The sequence below is a fragment of the Eubalaena glacialis genome, chromosome 12, assembly GCF_028564815.1.
Source record: "Eubalaena glacialis isolate mEubGla1 chromosome 12, mEubGla1.1.hap2.+ XY, whole genome shotgun sequence".
Taxonomy (NCBI): Eukaryota; Metazoa; Chordata; class Mammalia; order Artiodactyla; family Balaenidae; genus Eubalaena; species Eubalaena glacialis.
This window is the reverse complement of record NC_083727.1, coordinates 59,656,137-59,681,161: the sequence shown is the minus strand read 5'-3', so window position 1 is coordinate 59,681,161 and position 25,025 is coordinate 59,656,137. Positions and strand designations below refer to the sequence as shown.

The window sequence follows — 25,025 nt, the reverse complement described above, 5'->3', positions numbered from 1 at the left end:
AAATTTAAAAGCATTTGTTTTCAAAGATTTATCTATTGTGGCATAAGTGAGTAATCATATAAAGTGGACCCTAAAAGCATTTCAGTTGAGCATTTCAGTGCCTGCAGAGCCTCGTTTTACTCATAAGTTATGACTGCCTTAAACTGCTAGACAACTCACTGATCATACTTTTAAGAAACTGACAAAACCAGATCATTTTAATGTTATGAAACTGACACAAACCTGAATAATACAGTATTCCTCCACTGAGCTGAGGTCATATTATACTTTAAAAATATAAATAAATATATCAAATTGTGAGTTTTAGTTCTATAGTAACCCCAAAGTGTTTAAAATATGCTTTAAAACAGAAGTGGGAAACTGCAGAATATAGTTCCAGACTTGCACTGCTGCTAGTGTCAAACACAGTCATTCCTTATAAATAATTCTAATGGTGCACTGCTCTGATTGATTCCAGCAATTTCATTTTACAGGAGTGAACCATACTTTATACACACAGAGATCATATTACTTGAAAATCCCCAAAACAAGAAGAAAAGTTTAGAAAGCTGTCAAATGCTTCCAAATGAACGTAAAGATCTATTTCTGGCCCTCTTCTACACCCTTATAGTTGAAATTTGACAAAAATCCATGGTACAATTTACAGATTTTGATAAACTATTAATTTAAAACCATTTTCTTTGGGGGAGATGAGAGGAAGTACCTTTAAAACCTGTTATACAAAACTCCAGCTGCCTTTTTATAAAAGTACGTTCCTTAGATTAAAATCATAAAATTAATGTGCAAGAGGTTAACAAAAATGAACTAAAGAGCTTTATTGACATCACAGTACATTCAAGAATAATTTTAAGAACATTACAGCTGAAAGAGAATGGCATGTTTATAGTCTTATTATGCACTATTTTTTGAAAAAATGTAATACAAAGAAATCCTATTAAGTAACTTGGAGCAGCATTTGGAAAAAGTACACCTATTTACAGATTAAAAAAAAAAAAAAAAAAATTCTGGTTTCACCTACACAGCCACAATGTGCCTCTATAATGAGACAAGCCCTTAAAACTCATGGAATTTTTTAAACATCATGGCATTCTTGCCACATCATTCCTCAGCGTTTACGACGGGGAGGGGTTGTTGATCTGAAAAAAAGAAAGGGAAAAGATAAAATTTAAAAATAAAAATGTATTTTATACTAAAGAATCTGCAATTTTCAAATAAATAATATTATATAGGATTTCTAAAATTACTTAAGACTATGATCATTTATCAAGTACCAAACTGAGTTTATTAAAGAGAGAGAGAGAAAGGACACTTTCAACTTTGCATAAATTCAGTCAAATTTTTTTTTTTTAAAAATCAGACAAAATACTTTAAAAAGTATACTACCTTGATCGGGACTTAGACTTGTGTTTGCGGCTTGCCTTCTTACCAGACCTTTGAGATTTCTCCATGGATCGCGACCGACTATGTTTAGGCTTCTTAGCCTTCTTTTCTTTGCTACTTCCTGGAGATTCAGAACTGCTCCTTCCACTAGAATCAGAGCCTGAATGTTTTTTACTGTCTTTGGTAGTACTTTTCTTACTATCCTGTCTAGAATCATGTCTTATGAGTTTAACAGATATAGAACCACTCCTAGAGAATGTTCTTTCACTTTCTCGTTTCCTTTTTAACCTATCATCCTGACTACTGAACTTAAAATCTTTTTCTTCCCTTTTTTGTTTCTCTTTTCTTTTATCCTGTTCACGCTCCCTTTCTTTGTCTTTCTTTTTCCTATCTTTATCTATACTTCGACTCCTCTCTTTTTTCCTCTCTTGTTCTTTAGCCTCACCTTTATGCTTATGACTGCTCCCACTAAGATTTCCACGTTGATCATCAATTTTACGCCTATCTCGACTCCTACTGCGACTGGACCGATTGGTTCGCCTATCCCTTGAGCGACTTCTACTTCTACGTCTCTCTCGGGAAGGACTTCGATTTCTTCGTCTTTCTCTTTCAATGCTAGTTCTATTAGACCTCCTCCTATCTCTAATCTTTACTCTAGCCCTATTGCTCTCTATTTTAATTCTGCGAGAGTAACTTCTACTCCTACTACGCCTAGCTTTAATTGTTGGCGATCTACTCCTACTATGTCTCTTTTTTCTTTTAGGAGAAGAAGATCGGGAAGAAGTGCGACTACTACCTGAGCTAGAACTGTACGAAGAGCTAGAGACAGTACTACTAGTACTACTACTTCTGCTATTGCTACTGGAACTACCACTACTGGAACTTCCTGATCTACTCCTTCCTTGTTTCTCTTTTTCTTTATGCTCTTTTTTTGGTTCTAAAACTGACGTAGTTTCATTTGGAGTCCTTTTCTTTTCATTAACCACATCACCATCTGCTTCTCTTGCTTCTAGTAGTGATAAACTATTTTGCTCTTTATGGATAAATTCATTCATCTCTTTTGTAACCCTTTCTGTTTGTTGCTTTTCTTCTGAAACAGAAAAAGACAAAAACAGTAAGAAAGGCAAACGTGCAATGAAAAAACTCCCATGCTACCAAATTTCAAGCTATCAGACTACAAAAATACAGCAGCACTGTTCAACAGAAATAGAATGCAATAAGCAATTCAGGGTTTTTTAACAGCTACATTTAAAAAGAAACAGGTGAAATTAATTTTCATATTTTATTAACCCAACATATAAAAAATATTATCATTTCAACATGTAATGTTAAAAAGAATACTGAGATATTCTGCTTTTTTTTTTTTTAATGTAAAGTCTTTGAAATATAGTGTATATTTTATACCTACAGCACATCTCAATTTGGGCTGGCTTCATTTGAAATGCTCAATAGCTACATGCAGTTAGCTGCCTTCCTGGACAGTACAGCAATAGAGTACCAAAGTGTAGAGGTACAGTAAAGCAAGTAAGAAAAGATTTCCCTTTTGTACAGTAAGGCAACTTGAAGGTAAGTAAGTAATTTATATGGAATTTTTGGCTGTTAACTCTTAATAATTACTTCTCAAATTGTCCAAATAAGATTTTTCAAAAAAGAAATTCTAAATAAATATTCTTTCATTACTCCTAGTATCATTATATAAACTAAGAACTGTACACATGTACAGCATTTTACATAAAAAACCTTCTAAAAAGTCCTCTATTATCCTTAAATATGCTAGCTACAAATTACTTTTCAATAGTTTACAATATATTTCCCCTTTCAAAAGTCTTTTCATTTTAAGAACTTTTTTTTTTCTTAAAGATTTTTTGATGTGGACCACTTTTAAAGTCTTTATTGAATTTGTTACAATATTGCTTCTGTTTTATGTTTTGGGTTTTTGGCCTTGAGGCACGTGGGATCTTAGCTCCCCGACCAGGAATCAAACCTGCACCCCCTGCATTGGCAGGTGAAGTCTCAACCACTGGACCACCAGGGTAGTCCCGTTAAGAACTTTAATAAGAAATAAAAATACACTAAATAGCTTAACTTACAGCCAATGGAACTAATATCTCCCAAAACAAAACAAAAAAACTTTTATAAACTATAACTTTTTACAATCAGTTTTGACTTTAACTTTGCTAAAAACTGCAAATGAGCCAAAAAACCTTAGTTTCAGTTACATCACATATTATTTATAATCTAGCCTTGATTCTATCGTTTGGTATTTTTAAGTTGGTTATAAAATAAAAAGAAATATGAACAGAACTGTACAAACACTGAGTCTAAAAGATATACCTTCCATCTGTTTATCATGTAACAGCTGCTGTTCTTTTTCTTTTCTCCAAAAAGCTTCCTGCTTTTGCCGGATTCGGTGCCGCAATTCCTCATCATCAGTGTCAGATGACTCAGAGCCTCGGTCGCTCCTCTCATCTTCACTGTCTCCTGATCCGTAACCGCCCAGTCCACCTGTGTGCATAAAGCCCAGTCTATCATATGTCAAACTTACTCTATGCACTAAAAACTTTTTCAGGCCCGAGAAGAAAGCTCATTTCTTTTTTCATTGCCTTTTCTTGGAAGAATATGCTTATTCGGGGTGGGGAGGAGTATAAATTACAATGCTTAAGGAGAACACAGAATCCTCAAGAAAACTGATACTTAGTATCTTATTCTTTCAAGAATATTTCATGTTTCTCACCAGAAGGGAATCTTGAAAATGATTGTCTTACTGTGCATGCTAACCAACAAAGCCATTTAACAGGGCAGTAACAAAGCCTTACTAAAGCATAATCAATTCAAACTATCTTACTCAAATTTATGATGATCCTGAAAATATTTCTAAAATTAACTCTTTCATTGTTCAAAGCTTAGAAATCCAAGGGATGCTAAATATTTTTTTCCTAACAAAGTTGGAATACTGTAATTCTCACTGATACACAAATGGTATGGTGCTAAAACTGCTCCCCACCCTGAAGTGATCTAAATAGTAATCATAACAAAATCACACGGGCATCTGGTTTTACCCACTTCTGTTGACCCTCACAAATATTAATTTGAAATGATGATGTGGAAAAGGCAAATTCAAGCTCTTATATACTTGATAATATATCATGCAAATTGCAAATTACGAACACATCACTACTATCATGCTGTAAGATAAACCCTTTCCTCTACGTAAAAACTTGACTTGCTGCAACACAATCTAAATAAAGGTCCTTAAGAGCATTAGTGGATAGGTTTTTCCCTAAGGCATGTATGTAATAATTCTGAAAGTGAGCTTAAATGCTATCATGGCTAAATTATGAACTATTATAACTTCTACTAATAAACTATGAATTAGCCACCACATTTATAAGAATCCCACTGTGAATGTTTTAGTAAAAAAAAAAAAAAAAAAAAAGCAAACTTTTTAGAGGCTATAACCCTAAAACCTAAATTTTATAAACTGTGTAGGACTAGTACAGTTTCAAAACAGAACACGTAGAGAGACAAGGTAAGTGTGATTTTTCCCTTTAAGGCCCTCTCACAAATAAGGAGAACACTTACCGAGTCCAGTGAGGGAAGCCAGTGCACTGGACTGTGCCAGCTGTTTTGCAGGAGCTTTGTATCACATCAACAACAGGAACAACATGTTAACACAAATAGCCACGATTTCATAGTCATGAGAGTCTATGGTATTGTTAAATCTACTACTATTGCTGCTTTTTGGGGAGAGAAGAAACATTAAAAACATAACATTCATTTTAAACCAGTAGCATGTCTGGCCTTGAAATTATAATTCTGATGTGAGCTGAAATTGGTGGATAATGAGGAAAAATGCTGACCAGTACACTGGTATTTTTTTTTTTGAGGTATGGCCCATAATTTAAATTTTTCTTTCAATATACTTTTTAAGTGTTACTAAAAATATGAGTGAGGGAGGGGACATTAGCTGCTTCTGTAAAAATTGTAAGTGGTAAACTGTGAAAATTCTGAAGGTTCATAATTCATTAGGCAAACTAATTGTATTAGAAATCATATACCAATACCATGGTATCTATATATATATAAAAAATCAGGTGAAATTGAACATCAAGAATTTTCCACAATACATTTTATAGAAAAACAGCAAAATTGCTAATCTGTGCTCAGGTAAGTTGGATAAAACAAAAATATCTGTATAGTTTTTAATATGGTGTCTACAAATCTAACCTTTCCCAAAGAGTTAAAACATGCAAGAGACTATTCAAAATCTGCTAGTAATTCAACAAGGACAACAAAAAAAGTCCAAAGTAGCCACCAAAACCAAAAGACCCCCAGAAAAAGAGAACCAAGAACACCCACAATATACCTTTCGTTGCTTTCCGGTGTGCATCTTTGGCTACATAATAAATTTCTTCATCTGTGACATCCAGTAGAATTTCAGTCAGAAGCATTTTTGTCAGCAACATCTACGGAAGGATATTTTATATGTTTTTTTCTAATTTATTATAGTTACTGATACAGTTTGACATTTTCAAAAAAATTAAAAGGCAAAGCCGTTTCATAAAACATTTTTAGAGAAGAGATCAGACCAGCTATTCCAAGGAATAGAGTATCTTGAAAATTACTGTATTATCAAAACTTTAAAAATTTTAAAATCATGTGGATTAAAAAATATATATATGAATTTATCTGCATAGTAGAGAAACTGAATTCTAATTCTAGAGACAAAACATTTTTTTAAAGTCCCTATTAATAAAAGTTTCCACAAGTGTTTTGAGAGGACTATCCCTTCATTTAATAATATTATTAGTAAGCAGCACAATACTAGTTTCTTATGTCACTTAGGAACTTACATTAACCCTCAGCTCAAAGTAAAATTTGAGGGGAAAAGAACAAGGAAAATAACAAAAAGGCAGTCATTCCATTCTGTGAGATGAAGTCCTTTTTTTCTTGATTACTATAGCACAGCGTACAGTAGACTTGAAATAAGGGCTGGATTCTAGCATTGGTTTGGCTACCAACAGCTGTTTCAAATGTGAGCCTCTCTGGGATTCAGATTACTCATCTACTAAAATAAGAGTATACTGAATCAGCTTCATCTAAAGACATTTCAAATATCACTGGTCTTTCAATACGAGAAACGCAGCACATTATATTCCCAATCTCAGAAACTGACAATACACATTATAGGCGCTGAAGGCTTTGAGAATTCTTGCAATGAAGAAATATGTTTAACTGTGTTCAATCCAGTGCTTCCTAAATTTATTTTTCTATGCAGCCTTTTAATCTTTTTCAGTATTCAAAAAACACACTTCAGAAAAATAATAAATAATAAATGTTCTCCTGGGTCTCATGTAGTAAAACACTGTTTAATTAAAAATGTGCTTAAATAACTGCTTTATAAGCTGTGACTTCGTATTATGTTACTTGGATTTTGCAGACATTATCACCCAGCAAATATACATTTTATAACTGTTTCACAAGTTCTCTCTCAAGTTTAAGATAGCCAACCAATAATTTTAAAAAATTATAAACAAGATAAACCCTATAATATAATGTTGCATGTCAATTATACCTCAATTAAAAAAAAATTTTTTTTAAGCCTGTACATGGTAAAGGTAAGAAGTTTAACATTCTACCATTTGATACTCTTTCTCTTCTTCGGTCATTTCTGGTTCACTTTGATCTTCTTGAGGAACTGGAGATGGACTTCTGGTCACTTTTCCACTGCTTGCGGCCTCCACATTTTCAGTGTCTTCATCTTCCTCATCACTATCCTAAAAAAAGTAATAGCACTTTCGGGTAGCCCAAATTCATGCTTATAATATAAAATAATTATCTTATATATTCTATTTTAAAACCCCAAATTAAAGTCTATGAAACAGATATATAAAAATGAAATTTCTCTAAATTACATTTTTGTGCTATAGATTTCATTTGATAATTTAAAATGTTACCTGAGAGGAAATATTAAGATTACAAGATGACTTATGAGGATCAATTTCAATTATTTTTCCATTTTTTTCCTTAGTTAAGTTTCACCTTATTTTATAAATAACTAGAAGCACATCAGGCCCAGAGACTGATTTAATTAACATCCATTATATATGATGGTCCTGACATGAGTGGCGTGTAGAATTTTGGATAAATGCACCACAGTCATATTATTCAGTGTAACTTTTACAGCCGTAAATGTAAGCTATTTACCTAAAATCATGTGACTTAAAAATCTAAAGTCAGTTTCCAGATCTCAGCTGGCTAGTGCAATTTGCTTTTTTTAGCTACGTAACAGACAGATAAGCAAGAAATGAGGTCTACTTCAGATAGAGGAAATACCAGCAGTTTGTCTCTCTGAATGGTTTTAAGTTTTCAGTATCCAGATAGCATACCTTAAAAAGGGGACTCTTCTTTAAGCAAAGAAGTATTCCATAGTCATTCTTAACAATCCTACTAAGTAAAAGACAAGGTGATCACCTAAATACAACTATGGAAAGACTATCTGAACCAGGGGAAGATACATGTAACACAAGTCCAAAGGCATCTGGGAGGAGAGGGAGGATAATCTCCAAACAGTTTTTTTGAAACTTAAAAAAAAACATCAAACCTGAAAATCCACTATTTCATGTAAAGATTGAAAAAAATTTTTTTTTCTTTGTTAAAGGTAAACTTTAATAGTGGCATCCTGTTGTTTCTTACCGGTATAACACCCAGGATAAAATCACATCTTTGGCATGGTTCTTTTGTTAAAAAATAAAAGTAATTTATGGCACTCATGGAATTTAAGCAAAGCCAATCTGCTTAAGTCTAGTTAATTTGCTGTCCTTGAGACTTATTTCTGAAGCAGAAAATGGCCTTGGGAGGAAGAACCATTTCCTGAATTGCATACTGGCCAGTGCTGTGGCTGCCATACCATCTAGGAGCATACTGTTGCTAAACAAAAAAATTTCTAAGCCACTCATGCCATCTAACTGATGGAGTTCTTTTTTTTTTTTTTTTTTAATATTTATTTATTTTGACTGCATTGGGTCTTCATTGTTGCGCGCGGACTTTCTCTAGTTGCAGCAAGCAGCGGCTACTCTTCGCTGCAGTAGGTGGGCTTCTCATTGCGGTGGCTTCTCTTGTTGTGGAGCATGGGCTCTAGGTGCACGGGCTTCATTAGTTGTGGCTCGTGGGCTCAGTAGTTGTGGCTCGCGGGCTCTAGAATGCAGGCTCAGTAGTTGTGGCACACGGGCTTAGTTGCTCCGCGGCATGTGGGATCTTCCTGGACCAGGGCTCGAACCCACGTTCCCTGCATTGGCAGGCGGATTCTTAACCACTGTGCCACCAGGGAAGCCCACTGATGGAGATTTAAAGAGTTAAAACTTTGTTACTTTCAGTGCCTATGTCAAAAACTATGAAAGTTATTACATCCTTTGGTGTAAGTATAGTTTTGTTTTAGAGTCCATCACTAGGGAGTTAGCTGTACTACAACAAAAGAATACAGATTTGTTTGTCAAGGTAAAACCTATTATCTAGCACCCCAATTAATAATTTCTCTCTGGAATGAAATGTTTTATAAATTTGCTGTCCCCTTTCTCCTTACTACCCTCAACAATACATACATAAAAACAATCTCCAATATACTTACTGAAAGTAATCTCAAGGACATTACTCTAATACTTTTTTATAAGCTAAATTAATATCTATTTATTTCAATACTTTTTAAAAATTGAAGTATAGTTGATTTACAATGTTTCAGGAGTACAGCAAGTGATTCAGTATACACATATTTTTTTCAGATTCTTTTCCAGTATAGGTTATTACAAGATATTGAACAAAGTTCCCTGTGCTATACAGTAGGTCCTTGTTGTTTATTTTACTTAATAGTAGTGTGTATCTGTTAATCCCAAATTCCCAATTTATCCCTCCCCCCACCCTTCCCCTTCGGTAACCATAAGTTTTTCTATGTCTGTGAGTCTATTCTGTTTTATAAATAAGTTCATTTGTATCTTTTTTTTTTTAGATTCCACATATAATGATATGATATTTGTAAATTGTAAATGTAAATTGGTGCAGCCACTATGGAAAACAGTATGCAAGTTCCTTAAAAAACTAAAAATAGAGTTACCATATGATCCAGCAATCCCACTCCTGGGCATATATCCAGAAAAGATGAAATCTAATTCAGAAAGATACATGTACCCTGATGTTCACAGTAGCACTATTTACAGTAGCCAAGACATGGAAGTAACCTAGATGGCCACTGACAGATGAATGAATAAAGAAGACGTGGTGTGCATGTGTAATATTCCATATACACACAATGGAATATTACTCAGCCATAAAAAAAGAATGAAATAATGCCATTTACAGTAACATGGATGGACCTAGAGATTATCATACCAAGTCAAATAAGACAGAAAAAGTCAATTAACTTTTCACACAGATGTCACAAGGAGTTTTATGTCAGGAGTGTCTACTTACAAATTTACTTCTCTGAGGTAAACGAGGGCCATCTCCTCCTTCAGCATCTTCTGCAGCCTTCTTTTCTTTTTTGGACAATTGTGAACGTTGTTGTTCCATTCTTTCTTTCTCCAACTTCTTCTGCTTTTCACGTTCCATTTTTTCAAGACCTTCTCGAATCCAAGCTGGAAGAGTCCTGCGTTTTACTGCATCTGTTTCACGTGGGACAAAATATTCATAAGTCAGCTAAGTAAAAATCGTTAATGCATGAGTTTCTTATTCTTAAATTTCTACAATCTTCGTAACTTAAAAAAAAATAATTCTGGTGCCGTTTGAGTGCTAGTGACAAATACTATCATTCTCCAGCAAGGCAGTGGTAATAAAAACAATCCACTAAACATAACGCTTTTCTTTAAAATCATCACTTTTAATAGCAAGAGTGAACACTGCCTTAATGCTTATAATGTGCCAAGGCACTAGGGAAGTCCATCATCTCACTTAATCCCAAAAAGCCCTAAAAGAGCACTACTATTACTCCATCTCTTTTTAAGTGAGGAAACCGAGGCTCAAAGAGATTAAGTGATGTGCTCAAGGTTACAAAGACAATAAGTACTGATGTGGCCTAATTCAGAGCCAACTGTTACACTATGCTGCTTCCTAAAATGTGAAAACAGAACAGAATTAAACAAAACCACAAGCCTTCACAGTAAGAATTCATTTGAACTAATATTATTCCTTAAGTTAAAACAGAAGTTAGAATCTTCCTAAAATGTCTACTTTGTGATAAAAAAAGAAAGACTTAAATGTCCATTAAGTGCTAGATTTGGATTTCCAGATAAAAAGGAACGTAAATATGTAACTTGTCAGTTGCAATAAACTAGTTCTATTATGTTATTTAAAAATTAAAATTTTCTGCCAAAAACTATGTAAAGTGAAATAAAGAAATTAATCTGACAGCAGTATTATCAGATGAACTGAGAGTGGAAAGAGTCCATAGAGAGAGAACAAACAGGAGGTTTTAAAGGGGGAACTGATCATATACTGGCATAATGTAGCTATCAACATTGAAGAAATATCAACATGCTATGATCACAGTAAATTTCAATTTCATCACAAAATCTGGAGTTTAAGGTAAAGATTCATTTTAAAGGAAAATATTCAAAACTTTAAAGATTTTAGATAGCATCTTTTTTGTAATTTTAAGGTTTATGACTATAAAATGATAGGATTTTAAAGTATCGTTTCCTAACATATCAGAGTATTAGAACAATTTAAGAAAATAAAACATCCTTTTTACATGATCAAAAAATCATGCCAATTGTGGTTCACTAAACTTAAATAGCTACCAATTTGTGGCGGCTCCTGCTTCACAGGAAGTGCAATAGGTGAGCGCTGCCGATCCCTGAACGATGATGGCCTTTCTCTTCGATTCTGGGGAGGTGCCGGAGGTCCTGGAGGTCCTGGTTGCCAATAGGGAGGATGAAATCCACCTTGCGGTGGACCAAAAGCAGCCCCATGCTGAAAGAGTATTGCAGTTTATTTTTCTTCACATTAATACAATATACTCTCTGGGACACACGTGTGTTATGAACTGGGACAGTAGAAATCCATGTGTGCAGCAAATCCAAGAATTCCATGGTTCTAATATCCACCGATATTTCTGTAGCCCCAAGAACCTAGGCTTACTTTTCTTAAGAAAGATAAAGATTTTCTGCCTATGTAAATGCAAAGAGCCATATAAAATCCAGCTGATAATACACTACATTCAAGAAGTATAAAAAAGGATATATAAATGAGCTTTTTCATTCTGAATCCATTTATAAACTAATCCTTCCACTACCAAAAAATCAAATAAATGTCAGTTTTTCTGTAACTAGAAAATCACAGGAAAAAAAAGTTTTAAATCAATTCCAACTTCCTAGTTATGAACTTATTTCTATCATCTTGCAAGAAATATCTATTTTAAGCTAAGATAAAAGCTACTGAATCATTACATTATATTTTTTTTTTGTAATTTTGCCATTTTCAGAGGCTTTTCTAAGCCAGATGCCAACAGAGCTCTTTGTCTTGTTAGCATGGGGATCTACCAAGCAAATGTTGTGTAAGTAGAAGCTCCGCACTACTACATTTTTTCAAAACAAACAAAAACTGTCCTATCTGTATACCAAATATTCATATATAAAAAGTATCTGAATGTGTATGAATAAGAGGATTACTGTCTCAAGGTGAATACTGTTTATGATTATGCCCATTATCCATACAATTAGTGAAATAACATATGGGTTTTTTCCAAAATTTTAAATGATAGCTCAGTTTAAAGGTAACGATTGCAATCAATTATTTCAAAATGACACCTAGCACTATAATTTAAGGGTGGACCCTGGCAGAGTGATTAGAGAAAATACAGCCCCTCTTAATGACACTATTCCCCATAGAGTTCTATGTCCCTAGGAATGAATTAGATGCTACAAAGAAAATTATGTACAATTCCATAAACATGTCATGTCAGAATGGAAAAAAAATGACAACACTAGAAAATGTCTCAACTCTACATAGCAGAAGGAATTGCATTTAGGAAGATGATCTATGTTCTTCATGTATTTTATTCATGTCTTAACCATAATCTATTTTTGATAAATAATGTATTCAACTACCGTGCATTTTCTAAACTTTATTTAATATTTAAAAGTACCATCTTGAAATTATAAATTAGAAAACAAAACATCATATAGCTATTGCACTTACACATTTTTCGTTTTATCCAAATTTTTCCCTAACAATCCTTTATACCATTTTCCTAAGCAAATAAAAAACCAGAAAATAAAAATCTAATGATTTTAATACTCAAAAACTGATAACTTTTTTGAGACATAATATGTGCTTATCTGTACAAGACTGAAAAGTGAAACACATATCTTAGGTACTCTTGATGAGACACCTCCAAAGAATGGATTACGTGCACATCTACAATATTAAAGCAACAAAATATCTTTCACCTGATAGTCAAACTGGTTCACTGGCCCCACTGCAAAATTATCGGGTGGTCCACCAAAGTTGTGATTGTTCTGGTTAAATATATGCCTGTTGTCAGGGGCAAATTCCCCACTGTCCTGACTGTTGCTGTCTTCGGAAGGAGGAACAATGTCCATTGGGCCTGGTGTTGGTGGCATCCATGGCTGCTCTGGAGGGGGGTGTGGGGGCTGCTGATGCATTCCCCATTCTATTCAGGATTTAGGCATAAAAACATTCAACAGGGGTTATAACAAAATCAGCACACATCTTTAAGATCTCAAGAAAGCTACATTTTTCAGTAAAGAAACAGATTAAAAAATTTATGACTTCTTGGTCCAATTTCTTTTGCATATCTTAAAAATAAGCAATGAATTAATCTAATAAATAATTAGAATGAGCTAACTTCCACTCTAATTCATATCCTAAACAAATAGAAACCAAATGCCCAAAATTATTTTTAATTAACATAACAAAATCCAAAGCAATTTTCTGTTGAATTTTTCTATTTCTGTTCAGTAACAATACCATAAAAATAATACCTTGAGATTTTTATATAATTTCTTTCTTCCATGAACACATTTATCCTCACAACATCCCTGTGAGGTAGGGAGAAATCAGGTACTATTTTTGCCAATTTCAGGAAGGGAAATTGAGGCACACAGAGGTAAATCACTTGCCTGGGACACAAAGAACACCAGCAGAGTAGAGTTGGGGAAGTGGGAATGCCAGGGTGAATCACTGATGAACTTAGGAACCAAAACATTTTCAAATGTGGGAAAATTTGGCACAGACTCCAGAAAACTAGAAATGAACTACTTCCCAGTATTAAAGATTAGAATATTCGTTATTCTTTTAAAAGTGATATTACAGGATTACTTCCTGAGTTTTCCATTCTTACATTGAGAAACAATAATAAGTACTAATAAGGAAAAGGAGCTATGACTTCACCATTAGCATAATCAAAATAAGATTCACCTATAAAAATGTGAAGTGACTGTTAAAAATAATTAATAACACAAGTCATAGAAAACTGAACTAGCATCAAGGAACCTAATCACACTGTGAAGTAAAAAAGCAAACAAAAAAAATAAACAGATAAAAACTTATGGAAGATCTTCACTATCTGAAAAAAAGGGAAGAGAGAGATGGGTGGATGGTAGGGGCAGAGTATATTTGACAGACTAATTTGTCACATAGTGACACAATTTTTCTTTAATTAGAGACTAGACATGTTTTGCTCTGCCAGTGCTGCTGCTGAAAAGGCCAGAGGTTGCAACAGAGAGACATAGAATGCTCTCTTCCCTAGATGCCAAGTGAGGTTTCCAGTGTTCCCAGCCCCTGTCAGCCTAGGAATGAAGAACCAAGAAAAGAATCAAACTGAGTGCCACAATGCTAGCAGATGAGTATAGAATAATTTTAACCACAAAATTTCAAGGTCAAATCTAATTGAAACTGCCTAGTCTTTAAGAAGCATTAATTTCAAGAAGTCATAAAACTAAGCAAATTAAACAATTTAATTTTAATCCTCATTTTATTTAAAAAATAGTCCTAAAATTTGGAAAACATAAACAACAAACCTGGTTGCCACATTCTGTTAAAGTTCGAATCCCCTTGGAAATTCCCATGATTGTTTGGACCAGACTCCATTGTAGACATATCTTGTCCATTTGGCATCATTCCTGGTGGTTGTTCTACCATGCTTTGCTGTCCTGAAGCTTCTCTTTGGGCAATCCAAGCTTGAGCCAATGCAGCCCAGTCAATCTGGCCTAACATAATTTAACATAGCAGAATTTGGCATTCAGAATGTAGGAGCTAAAAGAACAGTGCCTCTATGTAAAACAAGCTTCTCAGTTATTCCTTACTAGATTTTAAATATTACAGAATGTTATAGTTGAAAAAAATACACAAAAATAACCCATATTCAGGCTACAAAATAATAAAAATTACTTAAGACATTCAAAATTACTTGACATCCACAAAAACACTCTTAATCAATTTCTAATATTAACTCATAAGAAAATTTATTCCCTGCACCTTAAGTTTACTGAATTTTTAAAAACTCTTATCCCTTTTTTAAACCACTATAAAAACAAATGATTAACCTCACTCTTTCTCTAACAGGTCCCATCCAGGTCTACTCTGGATCCTATATACCTCACGTGAATATAGATAGCTATTCTTGTTCCTTCTCAGTCACCCTTCTTTAGCATCTTTAATTCCCTTCTCTAGTCAAAATATATCTCCTTAACAACTTCTTAGCCATTCTTTATTCAAAATTCATTGTTTCTACTATCTTAAAGTTCCTCCTTTCATCAAATATCTATAGTTAACATTTTAAGATCTAATTCTATTAATAAAGTAAACAAAGTAGATTAAGATAGTTTTTTACATCTCAGTTTAGCAAAGATTAAATACATTCTCATACATTTTGATGAAAATGAAGTTAAACTTGACAATGTATATCTAAAACTTTTAAATGTACAACTGTGATCTATCAAACCTAGCTCTTAGATTTTTTTTCCTAAGAAAATAACTGCACAAGTAATAATGGTACATACACAAAATTATGGGAATGACTTCAAAAAGTAAATAGTCACAGACAATCTATCATCTAAAAGTGGATTTATTACAGTACAGTCCTATAACGGAATGCTATGTAGCTATTAAAAAAAAGAAATAGGATAAGATTAACCCAGTAAAGGCAGGACAGTGGAAAGGGTCATATCAGTTAAACAAAATTGGCTACGAATTAACCACTGCTAGAGCTAAGTAATAAATGGGGGCTCCCTATACTCGTTTCTACATCTGTATATGCTTGAAATATGCCATATTAAAGAGAAATTTAAAAATGATAGAGCATACCATCAGTTGACTATGATCTACACAGAATTTTAAGATTCCGAATTAACAAAAGTATGATTAAGCAACACATTTAAGAAAGACTTTCCTCTTTCTTTAGAAAACAAGAACTCAATCAGTTTTAAAAATATTAAAATCTACATAAAGCTTTCTACTCTTTGAGGAAATCTTCCAAAGGGAAATCCATTCCCTAATATGTATGCTAGGTAAGATTATTTACAAGAAAAAATTAAAATCTGACCATAAAAATGATCCAATAAACCAATCCCAACTCTACCTCCCTTAATCCCAGTGCCTATGTCCCACTCATCTCTATACACCCACCTCCCCCGCTCCCCAAATTCAATTTGTTTCCTTACTTGGATCCTGCTGGTGCTGGAATGACTGCATCCATTGTTGTTGATTCAAGGGCCATTGCTGCCAAGGCTGTCCTCCTTGATCCCACATCCTGACTTTTAAAGTGTATCTGATTTTCTGTCTTCAACAAAATAAACATAGTTTAAAAATGAGAATGAGTGTTCTTTAATGTTAAAGCTCACACATCAGAAATTATTATATGATGATACATTTATGTGATCAGAGCTCTAAAATTCTGCTCAAAAGGTTGCCAAAGGCAATTGGAATTTTTTAGTTGGCAAGCAAGAGTAGAAAATTTCATGTTAATGCTGACGTCAAGAGTTTGGGGGCAAGCACAGCTCTATTCAATTTAGCTCAAAAGGGGGAAAAAATCTAATTTTTCCCAATATAACTCTCTGGAAATGTAATTATTTTGAAGATTATAAAAAAAAAGTGATTTAGTCTCCCTCAAACCAAGGCTCATTGAAGAGGATAACCAAATAGCTCTAGCTAATGAAGGAAAACTCTTCCTTATAAATCATAGTTAATGAATGCAGAAGGTAGAAAAGATTTAGAAAAGTGCCATATTGTCAAACCTAATAAAAACAGCTGATTCAGGCAGTCTTAGAAGAAAAGTTGATGGGAAATCAAAAATTCAAAGGTTGCCGAAATATCATCCCTACAGATTATTAAGTGTCTCCTCACGAGATACAAAATTACGTCCCCAGAATCACTATGAATATTTTCACCAAAAATGTTTACCTGAATCCAGCTGAGCTTTTGGCTCTCACTTTCAGTGTAAAGGAATTATTAGGGGACAAAGGTACTGGCCATATAGTATCAAAAGAAACAATCAGACAAATCTAGAAGGTGAGACAGTCCAGAACACCAGGTATCTTTTCTTTCCTTTTTTTGGGCGGGGGGGGGGGCCGCATTGCGCAGCTTGTGGGACCTCAGTTCTCCGACCAGGGATTGAACCCAGTCACGGCAGTGAAAGCCCGGAATCCTAACCACTAGGCCACCAGGGAACTACCCAAGACCAGGTTTCTTAACATATAATTAACATGGAAAAGTAGAGGGGAAAAACATACATTAATACCTATTAAATCTAGGTGATGAGTATGGGGGCAGGGAGGTTCATCACACTAGTTTACTTATCTGTAAACTAGTTTGAAAACGTCCATAATAAAAAGTTTTAAACGCTTACAGTCATTTTATCTCTGTACTTCATCCAACACTGATATACAACCCTATTCAAGAACCAATGACACACACACAAAGCAGAGTATGTTTCTTCATTTTTGTACCCCAGGGCTTAGCACATAGTAGGCATTAAATAAATGTTTACTAAATGAATCCTTTCAGACTGACCCTTTCCTCTATTCTAAAAACAATACAAAACTATGCCTTAGTATTTATTGCAGTGTCACAAAAAGTGGGAAAGCCAGATATTAAGGAAGTAACAGACACCAACTTTAATACGACAATTGGCTACTACAATCCAGGCTCTTAGAGCTTGCAACCACAGTCTTTGCAGCATTCTCAGAGTTACATAGTTCTGTCAATGGCAGATCCTGACCTCTCAATCGAAGAACACTGTGAATTAGGAAAGATGCATTCCTTTGTTATACCTTGTTTACTTATGAGTCAAGTGCACTTATCTTCTAGCTGTATTAATATATTCTATTATAATGGGATTATTAGAATATGCCAAAATAGGCACTAAATAGTACCACACTTGAGGCCAACAACTGTACTGGGTATCAATTCCAAGCTAAAAATACTTCTTTTTCTAATCTCTCTTCCGATTTTCTCTCTTTTTTCCCTCTCCTCTTTTCCAACTATACCTTTAAAGCCCTTTAAAGACCAATAACTCATTAGCACTCTTGAAAACTTTAATTAACTTTAATTAAAAGGTAACAAATAAATAAATAAAGAGCAACACCCAGAAGAAATACCAACTGCTATTTTGACTGACCTCAGAGGTTCACCTTCTGTTTAAAATTTAGGTTGATTCAGAACTACAGCTTGGAAGCATAGCAGCAAGATTACTTATGCCCTGGAAAAAAAAAAAAAGTGTACGTTTGCACTTAAATTATGAAGACCTATTTGAACTAATAAAAATAAATTCTAGAGATGCAACACGGAAGTGTGATCATCTCCAAATTAATTTGAACTTTCTCTTCCATTAATTTTATAATAGAAAAGATTTACCATTATAAAGTTAAGGGAAACAGGTACATCAGAAATGAGAAGGCAAAGCTTTAAAAACATTTTTCTTTCAAAAATATCTTTTTTATTTACTTGAACAATTCATTAACAATACAAAATAATGTCAAGCAATTTAGGAACTGTCATATATGCTGAGAAAAAAACGAACAACAAACATTTTAAAAGATTTCTTCCATCTTATATGAACTTAAATGGTACAAATAAGATAATAAATTCAGATTTTTCTATGGAATTCTAAGTTTAAAAATTACATCAGCAAGGTGAGAACAATTTGTCCCTCAAACGGTTTCATCTTCTTCCCATTAGATTAATACTTTTTTTTTTTTTTAGATTTTTTTGATGTGGACCATTTTTAAAGTCTTTATTGAATTTGTTACATTATTGCTTCTGTTGTTTTTATGTTTTGGTTTTTTGGCCATGAGGCATGTGGGATCTTAGCTCCCCAACAGGGATCAAACCTGCACCCCCTGCACTGGAAGGCAAAGTCTTAACCACTAGACCGCCAGGGAAGTCCCCAGATTAATACCCAGATTAAGACCTTTTTTAAGCTGATAGAAAGACAAATGTATTCATCTTTTTACCTTCCAAAGGTACCAGACAGCTTCTTGCTGTCCTAAAGCAAGTGACCAGCAGTCACGAAACAACAAATGAATAAACGAATGGTCTATAGGTTCTTCTTTCCCTCTGTTTACTTTTAAAGGTTAATAAGAAAGCTGTTGACCTATATACAGGAGAACCAAAAAAGCTGGTGTAAGCAGAGCTTGCTATGTTTTCCAAAGCTCTAATGGCACATCAGAGTTCAGTGCATAGATTTTTCTGTCGTAGGTTGTAAACTCATACAATGTAGGCATTATAACTAGCTCTATACAGTGCCTACTGGAGTTGCAAATAGATGTGCACACAATAAAACCACTTTAATGATGAAAATGATGTATACTGACTCCCTATCATCATTTCCAATACATAGATTTACTTTTCTAGAAATCACTCTAAGTTTCTTTTACTTACTCCTGTTTAATGGTTATCATGGCCAACGTTTTCAATTCCCCTTTTAAGTTTTCTGATTACCACTTGTCAAGTAGACTTAAGAACGCAAGCCCTGGTTCATGATGCCTGCCTATACCACACACTAGCTGTGTGAATATGGGCAAATTAACTACTCTCTAATCCTTGGTTTTCTCATCTGTAAAGTGGTGAATGTAATAAATGTCTACCTCATAGGGTTATTGTGAGGATTAAATGGGAAACATATAAAAACTTGGCACAGAAAGCTTCAATAAGTAGTGGTCATATCACCACTAAGACTTTCTCAGTATTGTTTTTGATAGCACTCAAGTTTACAACTGGGGGTGGGGACGGGTGATCAAGCCAATCCACTTCTACTCAATTCCATTTTCTTCTCTTAAAGCAATCTAAGACTTATCCAGATTTCATTTTATCTCTGGAATGTCCCTACTTCTCACAATATCATAGGTTGCAGCTTTTATTAAAACAAAACAAAAACTTCCATGTTTTCCTACGCACTAAGAGGTTTTACTTGCATATTTTCAACAGTGATCTGTATTATTTGTAGCCATTTTTCTGTTTGTTAAAACCAACCACTTCTAGTTTTACTATGCTTTCCACAGCTCTTTTCCCCCTAAAGTTTTTATAGAAGCTATTATTCAAATACAATGTTTGATACACTTAGGCTGAGAAAAATATGGAAAGGATGTGAAACTGTGAGAAACAGAGCAGAATAAAACGCATCAAAGAAGGTAACAGTAAAACTCAAGGAAGTAAGAAGTTAGAAGCTATTTAATAAAATGCTTCAATTAAATCTGCAGTTGAGAAACTTTATTTGGCTACAGAGGGTGTGCTGAACAAGGGCGTAGGTAAAACACCAAATGTTCAGTCTTTTTGGAACACAAGTTAGCATTAAAGTATTTTATCAAAATTGTTAATAATCATCCCTCTGACCCAGCAACTCCACTTCAAGGACTTAAAACCATGGATGAGCATACACACCATGTAACTCAAAAACCTGCAGCATGTCTGTAGCAGTGAACATCTGCTTTCAGTGACACTCAAAGGGCAGTAGGTGAGATAAGAGTGAACCATACAGTGGACTCCTATTCAGCCATTAAAATGAATAAGGTAGACTTTTATATGCTGACATACACTGATGTACGAACTGTATTATGAATTGTATGGTGAAAAAAATTATGTGATACAGGATGAATAATGATGCCTCTTGAAGTTCCTTTTTTTTAAAGAAGAACGCAATTTAGTATAGAAAATTCCTAAATTACCAAAAACCTCTTAAAATTGGTAAGCTCTGGAGAGGGAAAACAGAGATGAGTTAATTTTAATTTTTTATTCTCTATCTTTCTATATTCTTTGAATTATTTAACCATGAGTGTGTATTTTTCAAAATAAATCTACTATACATTTTTAAAGATACAAAGAATCAGGAAGCTGGTCATGAAAAACTTCACGTGTTTCGTCTTGGCTCAAACGAGAATCTTCTTGAGGGCAAAGGAAATGTCTTAATAGTTATTTGAATTCTCCAAAGTGCTCTGCCCATATTAAGTGGTAAAATATTTTACTCATTCACTGAAATTTATTATCAAGTAAATATATTAACATTCAACAATGAAGATGACACTCTAGTACTGCTACTCTGACTTTATAACATCAAAAATCAATTCCAATTGATTCATTCTTCCTTTAGCCTTAATTTTAAAGATTCTTAAGCTCCATTTCTCAAGTTCAGAGAAATGTGATTATTGATGAGCCAGGCTACAAGACTTTCCCTTTACAGGGTTAAATTAATTGCTATTTCCTTGGAAACAACTGGGATTTGGGAAGAACAGAAAGATCAACAACCAGGGTTTGCATCAGATTATGCACATTATCGCACAGAGCTATAAAAATCTAGTTTATGAATTTGACTAGTGTTATGGATTGAATTGTGTCCCCCTAGAAGATATGTTGAAGTCCTACCCCCACTCCCATTAACTGTGAACACGACCTTATTTGGAAATAGGGTCTTGGCAAACGTAGTCCAGTTAAGATGAGGTCATACTGGATTAAAGCGGGTCCTAATCCAGTAATGATTAGTGTTTTTAGAAGAAGAGACAAGACAGGAAGAATGCCACATGACTACAGAAGCAGAGACTGGAATAAAGTGTCTACAGCCAAGGAAAGCCAAAGATTGCTGGGAACCAACAGAAACTAGAAAGAGGCAAGGAAGGATCCTCCCCTAGAGCAGAGACAGAAGAGAGAAGAAAGAAAAGAAGAGAGAGATGTTTCTCACATCAAACACAAAGTTTAGAAACCACAAAACGCAACAATCCTCTTCTCCCCTGCCCTTTCAGTCTTACACTCCAGGTAATGGATCTCAAAGTCAAAAAGAATTCATTTGGATCAATTCACATTAGGTGGAAATGGCACTAACGAAGTTAATCTTGTAATTATTTGAAACGTAGTAACCTTTTTTGATACCTGATGTGACATGCATTTTAGTATATACTGAAATACTTTGTAGTCTGCAGCTCAAGAGAGGTAGTCAAAAAATACTGGAGAATTGAATACTTTGGTTATAGATACCAAAAAACAAGTGATAATTGAAAAATAAATTTGGAAGAAAAAAAAAAAGAAAAAGAAATGTAAAAAGCCTAAAGGAAACAACCCCCCAGTGGCGACAAGAACACTTATCTTGGTTCTAATACCATTCTCTAACAAAGGAAAGGAATCAGGGATCATTAGAGAAATAGCTGATTCTTAGAACTGGGGCAAGAAATATACAAAATGAGCCTGGAGCATCTTGTAGTGCCAGGAAGTAAGAAGATGCTCAGAAAAAGGGGGAGGGGGAAGATGGGGGCATGTCAAAGGTGCACAGTAGACAACTGAAGGAGCTACCAATGTCCAAAACTGGAACAATCTGGGCAACAAAATAAAGTAGTACTGGATTATAACACAAATTATGACATAAATATCTATTGAATCCTTACTGACATAAATAAGTTGGAGGGAAGAGACAAATCTTCCATGCGGAGGGATTCCAAATAAATTATGTAGATACTCCACCCTAAAGGAGGGAGAGCTTAACTCTCCACTCATTAAGTGTGCTTTGTGCAAAGGGACTTCCTTCCCAAAGAGTACAATATGGAAAGGAGGGAGTGGACAGAGGAGAGTAACTTCACGGTGGAGAAATTAGACAAACACTACCTCAAGCAGGTGATCAAGGTCAATATCAACATGATAAGTCATGTTCATAGTATGTAGCCTTGACAGAATGTGATGAAAAAGGCATTTTACCTCTGTGATCTTCTTCCTCAAAACCCCTAATACCAGTCTTATCATGAGAAAAACATCAGACAAATTCCAATAGCAGGTCACCCTACAATATCCCTGGCCAGTACCCCTCAAAACTGTCAAGGTCACTGTATTACTTTGCTAGGGCTGCCATTAACAAAGTCCCACAGACTGGGTAGCTCAAACCACAGAAATTTATTTCCTTATAGTTCTGGAGGCTAGAAGTCCAAGATCAAACTGTCATCAGGGTGGGTTTCATTCTGGGGCCTCTCTTCTTGGCTTGTACATGGCTGTCTCCTACCTTTGTCTTTATGTGGTCTTCCCTCTGTGTACTGCTCTTTTTTATAAGGACACCATTATAGCACACAGGGCCTACCCTAATGACCCCATTTTACTTCTTTAAAGACCCTATCTCCAAATACAGTCATATTCTGAAGCACTGAAGTTAGGTCTTCACTGTATGAATTTTCAGCCTGTCACAGTCATAGAAAACAAGCCTGAAAAACTGTCACAACCAAAGAAGACTAAGGACACATGACAATTAAATGTTACAGAGTGTTCTAAATAGAATCTTGGGCTAGAAAAAGGACATTAGGTTTAAACTTAGGAAATGTGAATAAACTATGGACTTTAAATAACAACAATGTGTCAATATTGGTCCATTCAATGTGACAAATGTACATGTACCATACTAATATATGTTAACAATAGGAAAAACTCTCTGTGGGGGGTTGGGGGGTAGTTTATATGGTAACTCTGTACTATCTGCTCAATTTTTCTGTAAATCAAAAACTGTCCTAAAAAAGTAAAGTCTATTAACAACAACAACAACAAAATTTTAACATAGAGTCTCAATCAAGACCATCTTAAAAGAAATGATTTACTGTTACCTTACCTACAGCCACGTCGTAACACCTTACAAAACACCTTCAGGGTTCTGGTTTTTGTTGCATTTGCCTTGCTGCACTCAAATCGGAAATTCCAAGTTTATTTTGTTGTTCTATGAATTAACCACCAACAACCAAAATGTGTCGAGTACCCATGATGTTCAGATGACAATAATATCCATCACAGGATAATAAAACTGAAACGTTGGAGGCTACCTCCTTCTTTCCCAAAGAGTACTTAACACATAGTATCTGTGACTTTAAAAACACGAGGATAATACAAACTAAGGAACCTAACTGTAGTTAAAAGGACACAGTTGCCCTCCGCTGCGCCTGCGGAGTCGGAGGTGCACAGCAGAGAAGGTCCAGGTCCGGGCCCCCGCCTCCTCTGCTCCCCTGCACCCCCTCCCCATAAGGGGGGTTCCCACTGCGCACGCGCAGTGCTTAACGGCCGGTCGGGAGCCCAACAATCACTCCCTTCTCTTCCTAGAGGGAACTCTCACAGTTAGAGGGAGAGATCGCGAGCACTCTCTTTAATACGAACATTTCCTTTAAACCGGGAGCAGCGCCGTGATTCACCAAGTCAGGCGGACGCCACCGCTTTAAGGGAGATAAGGTTCCAGCAGTCGCGCCAAGCAGCGTACGCAGCCTACGTGTTTAAGTTATGCTACCTTCGCCAAAGAAGCCAAGAAGGTTCTAATGACCCGGCAAGTCCCCACGCCTAATCGTTCTCCACTTACCCACTCTGATTCCGGAACACCGTGTCGCCACCGTTCCTATAATACCTCTCCAACCCTTTCGATGCTTCTACTTCTTCGCGAACAAGACAAGATGGCGCCCGATTAGTCTCACCCGGAAGTGAATAATAACATCCGTTTGTCATCTGAAGCCATACTGTCCCCCAGCCAGGTCTTTGACCACGTGACTGTACCCGGGTAACATGTTTCGACGCCATTTTTGTTATGGGCAAAACCACCTCGACTATGTAGTCAACATCATGCAAATGTCTGGACATTCCTGTACGTTACCTTTTAATGTAGCCAGCGCCATGCCCGACCCACTTTTATCTTTACAGCGGGCAGAAAGCCAAGAGTTTACGTGTTCTGTACAGAGCGCGCTCAAAATTTTTACTTTAGCAACGTGATCCTCCTTCAAGGGGAAGTATGTTCCCTTCCGAAAAGGTGGCTGAGTTCGCGGCACTCCTTTCAGACTACGGAGGGGCCCCAGGGTCAAATGAACCAACTCCGGCGGGTTGCTCGGTGCGCCCTTAGCCGTATTTCATACCGACCAGAGTCTGGCCCGAACTTCCGGAATACTCCCGACTTGGGTCTCACGGAGCGCCTCCGAGGGCTCCGCCTCCAGGGAGACCGGACGTTGGTGAAGTGACCGGTGTAGATGGTAGCTATAGCGGAGACCTTAGCTGACCCCCGCAGCGGTCACTCTTTGTTAACCTCGAAAACATAGCGCCCTCTTCCGGGGACACTTGCTCAGCTCGGCCTTACCCGGCTACTCCCGTTGTTTCGTTGCTTCCCCGGGACCTTTAGGGTAAAGTGGCGGAGATGTCCCGTTTCCGTCCTG

The 25,025-nt window shown here is 35.5% G+C and overlaps 1 protein-coding gene across 7 annotated transcripts; it reads right to left on the bottom strand.

Moving 5' to 3' along the window:
• Positions 1–814: 814 nt before the first annotated feature.
• PNISR (PNN interacting serine and arginine rich protein) lies at positions 815–25,025 on the bottom strand. Of its 7 annotated transcripts, none has more exons than XM_061206904.1 (13): positions 24,950–25,025; positions 18,008–18,088; positions 16,053–16,171; positions 14,412–14,600; positions 12,819–13,042; positions 11,169–11,340; positions 9,844–10,034; positions 7,020–7,157; positions 5,747–5,846; positions 4,963–5,016; positions 3,715–3,885; positions 1,384–2,470; positions 815–1,136 (listed from the first exon to the last, which is right to left on the bottom strand). In XM_061206904.1, the coding sequence occupies exons 3-13, from the start codon at positions 16,138–16,140 to the stop codon at positions 1,106–1,108; spliced, it is 2,445 nt and encodes an 814-aa protein (XP_061062887.1). In that variant the 5' UTR covers positions 16,141–16,171; positions 18,008–18,088; positions 24,950–25,025; the 3' UTR covers positions 815–1,105. The 7 variants fall into 7 exon arrangements, with proteins under 7 accessions (XP_061062887.1, XP_061062886.1, XP_061062885.1 ...); XM_061206903.1 differs by lacking the exon at positions 24,950–25,025 and adding an exon at positions 24,476–24,558; XM_061206902.1 differs by lacking the exon at positions 24,950–25,025 and adding an exon at positions 24,188–24,275.